A 12,157-nucleotide genomic window follows, 5' to 3' on the forward strand; every position below is an offset into this window, starting at 1 on the left:
TCTAAGAATTTCGATTGTGCACCATATGTCAAGGTTGGAATAACTTTTTGTTTGTAAAATATGAGAATTGGTATGCAAGAATATTTGCCATATTTGCAGTGGATCAGGGAGGCTTGGGATCTTAATGTTGTCATTTTATATTTCATTTCCATTTTGTATCGGGCGTCTGCTTTTTACACTCGCCAAAATTGTTTATGTAATCCGTCTTCTGATGTAGAGTCTCACTCCAGGTCCACAAAGCTGCTTCATAAAGGTTATGCGCTTGATACATGGCATATCAACCTTTCAGAAAAGTAAATAGAGGCTGTAATGAGACAAGAATGCCTGGCTCCCTTGAGCAAAAATGGAACATTACTGCAGATGTTGCCTGAAGGAGCTGTTGAAAGCTGTGAATTGTTTCATGACTGCATGGCCCTCAGCCCGGGGCCAGACCTTGGGCAGCCAGTATGGTCGGTTCCCGTAAAACACAAGATTGGCCCTATTTCAGGGTCTCAGATATGGCTTTCCAAGAAGTTAAAGGCATGAAATGACTGCATGTGAGTAGTGTTTTCTCCAGCCATGGACGATGCAAGTGTGTACGCTAGAGGCAAGTGGAAATGATCTGAGTAGCAAGCTATTGAAATAACACTTGATGTGGTACAAATAGTCATTCGTGTGGTACGTTGCTGTTTTAAGAAAGCGTGAGATCTAATGTTGCCACGTGATGAAGAGCACACGGGTGAAACAAACGAGTTCCCCTAATTTACTAAATACATAGCAGAATAGAAACCAATACACTGACATTGGGCCTCATTACTTGTTTGGAGGTAGCCATGCCCTTAATAAGGCCATGGCTACCCCCAAACCTGGGTCTGGGTTCCCTGAATGGGGAAATACCGGGCCATTCCGACCTTGGAGGGCCCGGTATTTCCCCAATCAGGGAACCCAAACCCGGTCCATCCCCATTCCCATTTGAGCCCCCATAAGACTCAATGGGAATGGGGAGCATGCTAGCAACTGGCCCATTAATGACGGGCCCGGTGTTAGCATGCTGGGCCACTCGCGGGACCCACTAAGGACGTCAGGTAAAACCAGGCGTTCAGAGCGGGTCCTGCGAGCGGACCTCATAATGGGGCGGTAAGGGGTTAATGGCTCCGGCACCTTTACCGGCGCCGTTAACCCTTACTGCCCTCCTCATAATGAGGCCCATAGAATCTTCAATAAGCTGGAGGTAGTCACTCGGAGTTAGGTCTAGGTGTTATCTTGGAAAGTTAGTAGATCTTTCTTTGTGTAAGACAGATTTTAGGTGGACAGAGATAAAAGCAGAGATGAAAAGATAGTACACCCACTACTGATGTTTGGCTCCATCCGCCAGCCACGACAAACCAGTGCCAGGGTGTGGTTCACTAAGAGGGTCACTGGAGCAAGTGAGCAGGTGTCCTTGAGTATCTCAAATTTGAACCAGTGTTGTTAAACCGGATTCAAAAGGCCTACAACTGGAGTACACAATGAATTGTTTGTCCTAGTTTATTTGCGCCCCACTGCATTTGTTATCCACTGTCTCCTGATACTGTTCACACCCCTCCTTCACCCTCATATTGTTCTCCGCATCTTCCCATCTTCCTGTTTCTCTTTTCCTGCCTCTTTCACCTTCATATTGAGAATGTGTGAAAACCCATCGAATCTGATGAATCTACTGACAAGCCAATCAACATCCTCCAGTAGGTTACACCACTATCTGGGATGAGTAGTGCCATTGAGGCTACAGGCACAAATCCAACATACAAACACATATCTTGTAATGTGACAAAAAGGGGAATTATAACTGTAATGGTACAGGCAGTAGTCATGGACCTACAAAGCCTCTATAAGTCACAACATGGACACTAGCACTCAGCAACCAATGAAGTACCCTGGCTACCCATCAGTAATGAGGTTACCATCGGAAAGTCAATACAAGTAGACTAACATGTCTTTAGGATTTTAATTATCCAGACAGCAGCAACCGAGAAGGGCACTAGGGTATCTCTATGAGAACCAGAATGAAGTTAATCTTTCATCTAATTTAAGTAGTATACACACCTCATAATTTACATAGGAAATCACTGAAATACTGACAATCAAAGGGTTAACAGAATGGTGGTCCTACATTTCAAGGACTTGAGATGCTAAGCACTTTTTTTCTCACAGGCCTTCCATTGAAAGCAATATTACTTAATCTGCCATGTGCTTGGAGCGATCCTTGGCACTGATCACGCTCTCTGCACAACATACACATGGCTGCCAGCTTCACTCCCAAGCGCATGAAGATTCATCTCCTCTTCCTTGTACACGGCCATGTGCTTTTGCTCACTTCTGACATTCCTCCACCACCACACAGAAATGCTTTACTCCAAGCTCAATTTCTCTCCATACTTTTGAGCCATCAGTCTCTGTAGGTGCAAAAGATATGGGCTGGCTCTCATGGCTCCCTTTTTTTCTCTGGCGTTGCCACCCAACATTCGCTACTAGGCCACAACCTCCATGTACTGTGTTGCCGAAGTCTCAGAGTAGCTGGCTGCTTGTCGCTTTGCCATGCTTGTGCCTCAGCCCCCTTACGGCTCTGTATATTCACTGTGATCATACTCTTCCTGGAGGAGAGAGTGACATCAGTGTGAATGTGAAGTTTTTCAATTTACACTAATGCTTTCCATTATTGCTTTTTCAGCAGTGAATTAGCACCACATAGTAAGACAAAGCTTTTTCAATGGCGACATTACACATTCATGGCATTCCCATTTGTTCCTAACTCTGTGTATGGGCTTTGTTAAAGGCTGGTTTTGCTGTCACTCTGACAGAGAGAGTTATTTTAGACTCCACGGAGGGTTGTTCATTTTATAAACCTTAAAACATTCTAATGAAACTGCCTGTCGCATTACATCGATTTACTGCAAGTATTTGCTGCAGACGTGGGACAGCAGTTTACATATTTTGTTCGTATTACGGCTCGGACCAGTAATAAACCTGGCTAAAATATAAATACAAAGCAAATTGCTCAGTGCAATTAAAAGTATTTGCAAAGCCAACAGATGTGTTTTTAGACATGAAAGGAGAATGCAGCATCCGGTTTTGCGCAGAAGCAATTTTGAATTATTCAAGTTTGTGCTTCATTGACTCCTTTTTACAAAGTTTTGTTCTTGCAGTTAATATTTAACTATGAATGTTTTAATGTAGCACAGGGATTTTGGTATGATCGAAGGTGCATTATACACTATGTAGTTGTGTAGCAGTAGTGAGATATGTAATACAGCCGGCATCATGCTCTAAAAATGCACACACATTTTTCACTAGCAGAAATCATTAGAGACCGTTTTAGCCACTGGCTGCTTGTGTTGAGCTATTTTCTAATGTCTGTAACAAAAGGTGCTATTATTTATAAATATAATGTCACTAATGATTTCTCTCAAGAGTTCTATGAAACCGGACCCCCTTTGTTTTAATTAAAAATGTTTTAGTTTGCATACAAACTTTTACATTTAGATCTTTTATCATGTATTTGACCTTATTGCTTAAAAGTTCAAAAATGTTATCAATAACAGGACCCCTTTTCTATCTGATAACGTATTTGTTACTATTTTATGCCAACGTCCTCTAGAATTAAAGGTGGGCATGTTGTCAATATGGGCAATCCTGCAAGGTAGACCAATGAATCAATGCACTCCTCTATGGACAATTGTGCAACCTTTGTATTGTAGGCCTGTCATTCGCTAGGGCTGTATTCCGAGTCTCTGGGTGCCCCCCCGGGTTATACTGTGCAGGCAGCGACAAGGGGTCACATAACAGAACCACTGTGTGATAACAGTTTGTAGAAAGGTATTTTGATATTCTGGAAACTCATGTATACATTTTTATTTTAAGATCCTATGAAAAAGTGCTTTAACCTCATGATGAAACGGAGCTTCTTGGTTAATATTTTCCATGTTTATACAGTGTGGAAACATCTCCAACGTTTGCTTTTGGGTCTGTCAGCTAGGGGCAAACTGCCTGGGTTATGAGAGACTCTAAAAAGCAATTTTTAAGAGTAGAAGGGCATGACAAAAAGTGACCGCGCATTCATGGCCCCTTGAACATTGGACTGACATTACAAGACCTTCAAAGTCAGCCAGGGTGCATTAACCCACATATTCTTAGAACCTCATAATTCATGGACTACACCTCCCAGAAATCCCTTCTGTCAGTGGGAAAACCTGGAATGGACCCATGAGAGTCAACTGTGCAATCATAATAAGAGGACTATGGAGAAAAACTTGTCAGTTCCCTGGCATAAGGATGGACACTGGAGAACATGACCCAAGTGAAAGTTATCCAGTGCTGACTAACCACACTGAGAGAAAATATATTTCCCACAATCCATTTGTTCTACAGAGGGAAAACATGGACTATGTTAGGGAAGCAAACTTATGGATTCAGTGACCGGAACCCCCCATAGAAGTGCTTTCCACCCACCAACGAGTACAGTAATAGGGGTCTAGCATCCATCCTTCGTTTAATAACCAGTGGCAACAAGAAGAAAAGCCCAGGCCATGCCAAAACCAGTCATCCAGAAATAACTACATGTTTTCCCCACACTATGGAGAGAACTACGAGAGGAAAGGTTGTCTCCACTACTGCTGCAAAAAAGATGAAGAGAGAATTTCTCAGCAGCCACGCTCTTTATTGGAAACAATGGGAGGAAGCTCAAACCAAACAACATGTAGGGGACACATTGTTTCAGTCTTCTCATCCCACAAAAACAGTGCACAGTACCTACACTGGCCTGTTGTGTACACGAGACAACCAAAAGCAACTACGTCAGAAAATACTTCAGCCACAGGCAAGGAAAGAAAGCAACAGCTGCTGCCCATCCACTAGACTGAACATTCTAGAAAGAGAGCCAAGATACTGACTGGCCTGTTTGAAGACTTTCTACAAAGCATTGGGGCTACAAAACATCACAGTCACGGAGCATGCCCAGAGAGGTCACTTGATCTCTCCAGCCACTCAGAGTGCAGCCGCCCAACTCCAGTTCTATATAAGGACAGATTCCTGGGCCTGGGGCTCTTTCTCGTCGAATTCCTCTGGGTAGAGGTGTCAGGCAAGGTTGCGTATTAGCTCCTTGCCTGTTTAACCTCTACCTGTCTGATGTAGGTGAGTATTTAAGTTCTGCCACATTTGTAACACCAGCTATTGATAGGTTAAAGCCATACTGCGGATGACTTCTTGTTATTTGACTGTGCATCAGCGGCACTGCAGAGGTTATTGGATGCTTTCACGTCCTACACTTCCGCTCATGCCCTCAGCATCAATCCACCCAAGACTAAGATTTTACAATGCTCAAATGGGAAGATGAAGACCAGTTTTCAATGGCACATTGGTCATCATTTAATCTCAGGTGTGGACTCGCTGGTATATTTGTTTTTTTTATACAGGCTTCCCCTAGTGAGACAAAATTGGAAACTTAGTTAAAAGAACGCACACGTACTTTAACAAATCAATTGGTGAGAGTAGATGGCCGTTATGGTAAATACACCCTAAAACCTGCATTAAGTTCCTATGAGGGGAAACTTGTTCCGAAAATCTTATATGGCATGGAGATATGTTTGACTTCCTTACTGGAATACTTGTCTCATTTGGAGGCTTTGGCCTGGCGAAGGGTGCTAGGGTTACCAAATGCAATTCCCATTGATGCCATTTGGTACGAACTTGGTTTGGTTTTCCTGAGAGCAACGGCCCAGTGGAAGTTTATTTCCCTGTTGAGGAAGATTGCTGACCCAGCGATGAATTCTCTTTTTGAGGATTTGAAAAATATCCCGGGGGGAGCAATCGTACCTAGGGTAATGAGATTTATTATTATGGTTATCATTTGCTAGTAAAAATAAATTGTTCTATATTTGAATTTATGGGTAACCCTATACGGGTTAAGAAATTGTTGTTCGAAACAGACTGGAATGAAACCTCGGATAGGATGTGTGAGTATCCTTCATTGGCCCATTTGAGCTTAGATGACATGAAATTGGGCATTTTGGCTACATTTTTAGACAATTTATCCATCAAAGTGGGTTTGTAGTTTGTTTTTAAGATTGCGATTGAACATGGTTCATACTAAACAAATATTAAAGAGAATGGGCTATTTCATGGATGTTCATCCAGTCTGTCGATTCTGTAATAATATTGAAATGATTGAAACTCTAGAACATATTTTCATTGTCTGTCCAGTTATACAGGAACTAAGAGAAAAGTCTCTGAAAACGTGCAGCTACATTTGAATTTGGACGTACTAAAGAGGTGTGGACTGTTTGTTTATCAGGACATACTACATGCACAATTATAGTAGTCACCTCTTTTCTAGAAGCGCCCAGCTTAGATAGCTCACTGAAGAACTATGGTTGCTAAGGTTCTGGTATTTAATCTGTTTGTTTGTTTACATAGCCTTTGATATGTTTTGCTATATGCTTGTATAGTGTGTTGACTTTTATGGATGGACTAAGTCGTTTTTTTATGATTCAAGAAATAAATTATATGAATTAGGATGTTGATGTCTTTATTTGTTATCTGGAATGATAACACATTATTGTGTTTTTTTAATTTCTTTTTAACAATTTTGTTTTTCCTTTTTTATTTTGATCTGTTGTATGTTGTTAAAGGTTATGAGATTTAACCAAACGACAATACAAAAAAAATGAGGACCAATTCCAATGACTGCAGTGGAAAGGATTTCGGAAGAGCAGTGCTGGCGAGTTGAGATCGTAGTGAATGAAGGTAGGAGGTTATTGAGGAGGCAGAGAAGAAAGGCTGGAGAGAATTGGCTGAAGGCGGGGAGAGGAGAGGGGATTGTTAAAGTAGAGGAAAGTGCTAAGGAAGTGGTTGGGGAGAAGATCAGGTGGGAGGAGGAAGAGTGTTAAAGAAGAGGTGATGGTGGTCCTCAAGGACAAGGTTGGGAAGAGCATCTGGTGGAAGGAGGAGGGTGAGAGGAGGTGGTAAGGGTCATTAAGCATAAGGTTGGGAAGGACATCAGTGGAGATGAGGAGGGACTTGCAAAGGAGGTTGGATAGAACATCAGCAGAGAGGCGGCAGAAGGGCTTAAGGAGGAATGCGGAGAAAGCAGTCAGGGAGATGGTGAGAACGTTAAGATGGTGGTGAGGAGGAAGACCGATGGTGACAATGGAGTGGTGGTGTTAAGGAGCTGCTACGAGGAGGAGCAGAGGGCAGCACAGCACTTGTAGAGGGCAGGTTAAGGTCAGGGTGAAGTACAAGCACATGGCGAAGGGGTGGAGGAACCTCAGAGAGAATAGAAAGAGAAAAAAGCTGGAGAGGACAGAATAGTAGATGCAGGAGTGGTCTCTTAAGGTACAAGACCATTGTGATTCATTGAAGGTGGGGTGTCGGGAGTGTGCAAAAGACAGGGCCGTGAGACATGGTCGCTCTGGGGAGTTTGTTCACTGCCACCCACTTTTAGAAGAGTCTTTTCCTCAGACTTACAAGGGCACTAAGTGCTCCAGAGACTCAAGAGAGGGTCTCCTCAAAGTCGTGTGAAAAGAAGATGATCTGAGTCAACAACGGAGGAGACGAGAATGAAGAAGTGCAGGGGGCACTTTAAAACTCCAAGACTCTGAGTGATTGAGAAATAGTGGATAAATGCACAGGAACCAGAAGAGAATGACTTTCTATGAATCGTAGATTTCGAAGACTGACAGGAAGATTTCATCCTGTTTGTGTATCTATGTGTTACATTTTCCTAAATGTGGCTTATGTACTAACTAGCCCTAGTAGACTTCTGCTTTGTGGACATTCATCACGGCATCTGCATCATGTTGATCCACTCGGCTTCATGACAGGGGTCACCCGTGGACATCACCAGACACAGGGATTGAACATACTGATGTCATAAGAACCCAGGGGGCGCGTTCCCTTTCTTGGGAGAAAAGTATAAAACAGACGGGTGCGACCGTAGATTTGGTGCAATTTTTTGAAAATTCTTTTTCTCCCAAGGAAACAAATCAAATCATTATTGAGGTTAGAAAAGCACTAGTTAGTTGGGCAGAGCAAAATACTTTAGAGTGTTGCTGCTGGAATGTTGTGACAATGGCTTATTTCAATACAAAAACCTCCTTTGAATTTGAGAGTTACCCGAATTAAGTTGAGCCGTTCCCAGTGAAGACTGTATACATTAAGCTTTGGCTTGAGATTTTGCCCCTAGCCGCATGAATGGAAACCAGGAATACAGACTCGTACCCATTCCACAGTCAGTGGAAAAGGCTCTAGCGCTTTCCTTTGCGGTGTCTCCTGTATGATGAACTCAGTAGATCATGGATCAAAACATGCCTACAGAATCCTGGATTGGGGAGTGTAAACTGAGTCATAATGGCCTGCAAGTCTAACACCTATAGGCATGTTTCATTTGCTGTAACAATTGCAATGTAAAAAGAGCTTGACAACCTATGAATTATTTTTTTAAATAGGGGAAAGGTCCTTAATATGCTTTTGTACTGCGCTGATATAAGAGCAGTTTTGGGATGTTGTATATGCATTTTATCTGGTCGTATGAGAAAAAACCAATAATCACTTTATGGACTATGGCCCTCATTAGGAGATTGCTGGTAACCCGCTGGTGCTACTGTCAAACTCCTGTTACCGTTGCTGGCGCCCGATATCCCGGTGTTACCGGGATATTACAGGCACCGGCAAAGGCGGTACGTTCTGAAGCACCGGCACCGTTGTTAACAGTGCCGGTGCTTCAGTGATTTTTCTGCCAGAAGAGGCCTGAACTCCCGGCAGGTCGGGCCTGCTGGTAATTCACTGCCCCTGCTGGCAGACTCGGAATAATCCGGTTCAGAAGAAATTCCTATTATCTATATGTGAAAGGGATAGATCTGTATTTTTTTTCTTTGTATATTTCCATAGTTTTGTCAAAATACCTTTTCAAAGTGAATTTAATAAAAACTTCTGACAATTCCTAAAGGTGACAATGCTGGGTGAGTGCACATTTTGCTTAGCAAGTTTCTCAGTATAAATGCAGTCCATTCAGGGGACCCTTGACATCGGAGGCCGGCATGAGAAGGTGGGAGGCTGTTTCAGAGAACGTGCAAGGGTAATGTGAAGGAAGGGGAGAAGAACGGTGGTAGTGAGTATTTGGAGCCAAGGGTGTAGTGGGAGCTAAGTGGTAGGCGGTTGGTGGGTTTCACAGAGTGAAATGGAACAGAAGACTCAGGACACTGCCGATATTTTTACCTCAGCAAGTATTGGATAAATGACTACAGGAGAGGGGAAAGCGAGCGGCATGACAAAACTGGCCAGCGTTCTCAGCCTGGATAAAGCAACAGTGAATAGAAGGGGATGAAATTAAATAATCGCGCAGTGGAGAAGGGATCCAAGGTTTTTTAACTGAACCTGGTCCTTCCCACCAGTACTCTAATACTCTACCTCTAGTCTAATCTAACCCTATGGGATCACCTTGGAGGATCCCGTATAGGACCTGTGGCTGAGGTGATCTATAAGCCAAGTAGGAGAATGCCGCATACACTTGAACTTGTTTTGTTAATCCTCTATCATGACACTGTTAGTCTTCTCCTAAATCAGGAGAAGACTCCTGACTCAGGAGAAGACTAACAGTGTCAGGATAGAGGATTAACAAAACAAGTTCAAGTGTATATGCTATTAGGACCTAGTGTCATTGGCCGAGACCAATTATCTACTCTAAAAAAAATCTGGGTTGCCATAACGTTCATGGTCTAAGGGAGTTTAAAGCTCCCCAGTACCCTTTTTTAATTGACCATAGTGTTTGCTACAAGTAAAGATCTGGTTGTCATCTGGTCTTGAGTCGCCTTTATGGGTTCCTTACATGTAGACACAGCACATGCCTAGCATTTATGATCTTTGATTCCCCTGGCCTCAAGGGATACCCATGATGGTTGCAAGCATGAATGACCCCCTCTAGGGTATGTGTTGGGTGGAAGATATTCTCCTCCACCTGCCAAGGGTTGCCCTCCTCAGCTTGCATCCACTACAGGCTCTGATCGGCTCCAAGATCTCTGCTGCTGCCAGGCTCTGGGTGATAGCGCTCAACAACTGGTGATGCCCTGGTGGTCACTGGCTCCTAGGTAGACTAGAATCATTACTCCTCAATGGAATCTGACTCTGGCTAGACTGTGGGCTCCTTGCTGCCTGATCCACCAGAGGGACTGGGATATCTGGCATAGCCACCTGGTCCTCTCTCCTTTAACTGTCTAAATTGACACACTAACTCTCTGCTTGAACACCGTCCTACCACCCTTATGTCTGGTCTCCTTCTGCCTCCTTTTATACTGACTTGGCGGTTTAAAGTGCTTCAATGAAGTTTGGGATCAGTGTGTCACAGGATTGATCAGGGCTTCATAATCCCACCTCCCCGCCATATGTTTCCTTTCCCATTTTCACTATCCAAGTAGCACAGCCTGCCAAGCTCAGCAATCGCTTGATGAATTCAGACTACGTGGGCTTAAATGCGCAGCCAATATCTTAGAATCAGGCGGAAGTGTATAGTGGCCAATCGAATCCACTGATCGGCTCAATCCTCTGCCATCATGGTGTGTCCTTCTGCTCCACTGTACACATGTGGATCACCGGCCACCTTCTCTCCCCAGTTCTAGAGGGGAGCCACTCTCCAAAAGCTGAACGCCCCAGCTGTTTCCTGAGCTACCGAGGGCTTTTTCTATTATTGCTGGCCAGAGGTTCTTGCAGGTTCACAAACTGTCAGTTGTGTGGATGGTGTACTTGTCTACCTATCCCCGATGCCCACTAAGATGGGGTTGGGGATCCTGGACTCTTAACCATGAAGTACATGCAATAGCAGCCATCTTGGGAGGCTTTTCCTTCAAAGACAGTTCATGGGTGGCCTGATGGTTGAGGAGGTTGGATGAACCCTGGGGGTGGCATCACTTATTGGGTGGCTACCACTGGTGCCCGTATTCCCCCTGTCATCTACACACCCCTCGTGCATGTGGTTTTGTCACACTGGTTTGGGTTCAACTTAATTTTAAAATTCTTTATGTAATAAAGAGTGAGGCGGATAGTGAATGGGATTAGGTGAATAAGGGATTACACACTATTCGTTTTTGAGCATGTTTTGTACTGGATTTCTTTGGTCGACTGCTACATTCTTGTAATTCGACAGCAGAATGATAATGAGCGTTTGAGCGCAACAGCAGGCTTCTTACCTTAAAGGCGGTTTCGACATGCGGTACACTGTTAAAAGCAATCACCACTGGAACGATGTCAAGGGCGCTGAACTCCATGACCGCTGTTTGGATAGAGGTGTCATCTTCGGACTGTCCATTGCTAAACAATACAGCCACTTTTCTCACGTTGGCACCATGGAGGGTGCGCTTGAAGGCATTCCTGGCCACAAACCTCATGGTCCTCCCAATGTGTCGTGCGCCTGAGGACCTCTCGAATGCTATACCTCTGATAGCCTTGAGAAGCTGAGTCCTGCTGTGGAAGTCTGAGAAGCGGACCAGGTATTTGCTGTTGGCGTTATATGACAAAATGGCCACCCGCGCTCCGATTGGACAGTTGATCTCTCTGATGCTGAGCTCGCCCACAACTGACAAAACAATGTCTTTCATCTTCCGGAATGTGTCTACTGTGACATCCTTGGACATGTCCAATGCAAACACTAACTCTGTTGGGTACACAGGGCAGTCGGATTTTCCTAAAAAACAACAAAGCGTATGTTAAATTCACATGTTAGCATGTTGCTAAAATACTAACTCTTGAAATTAACTGATACGTTAAATTATAAACACCACATGGTAAATGCTTACATACACGGTATTGTAAGATATTCCCTTTGCTCCAACCAATGCTCCCATTTTTTATTTGCTTGTGCAATGGAACTTTCTTCCGTTTCCTCCCCTGGTTGCTTCTATATCCCTTTCTGAGAAATTGCCCGCCCTCCCCCCTCTCGTTAGCTCCCCGCTCCCTTGTTTCTGTGCTTCCCTCACCATGTTCTCCCCCCTACGATTGTAAAGCGTGCCTTTGCTTCCTGAAGCCATGTCTGCACTCAACGAATACCCTGATAATAATACATTGTTAATACTACTGCAGCGCCTAATAGTTCATTTTTAAAATAATGTTTTACTTTTGCCTTATCTCCCCTTCTTACTAATGTCTGGCTAATTTTGTG

At 43.8% G+C, this 12,157-nt stretch overlaps 1 protein-coding gene across 1 annotated transcript in view; it reads right to left on the reverse strand.

The window, feature by feature from the left end:
- COL6A6 (collagen type VI alpha 6 chain) overlaps positions 1-12,157 on the reverse strand; it is an 858,285-nt gene that overhangs the window by 67,846 nt on the left and 778,282 nt on the right. The window contains exon 33 of the mRNA XM_069646627.1: positions 11,190-11,683. Coding sequence (XP_069502728.1) covers positions 11,190-11,683 — 494 coding nt within the window. The remainder of the gene's footprint in view (positions 1-11,189; positions 11,684-12,157) is intronic.

Source organism: Ambystoma mexicanum, chromosome 2q (assembly GCF_040938575.1).
Source record: "Ambystoma mexicanum isolate Mex_15411 chromosome 2q, UKY_AmexF1_1, whole genome shotgun sequence".
NCBI lineage: Eukaryota > Metazoa > Chordata > Amphibia > Caudata > Ambystomatidae > Ambystoma > Ambystoma mexicanum.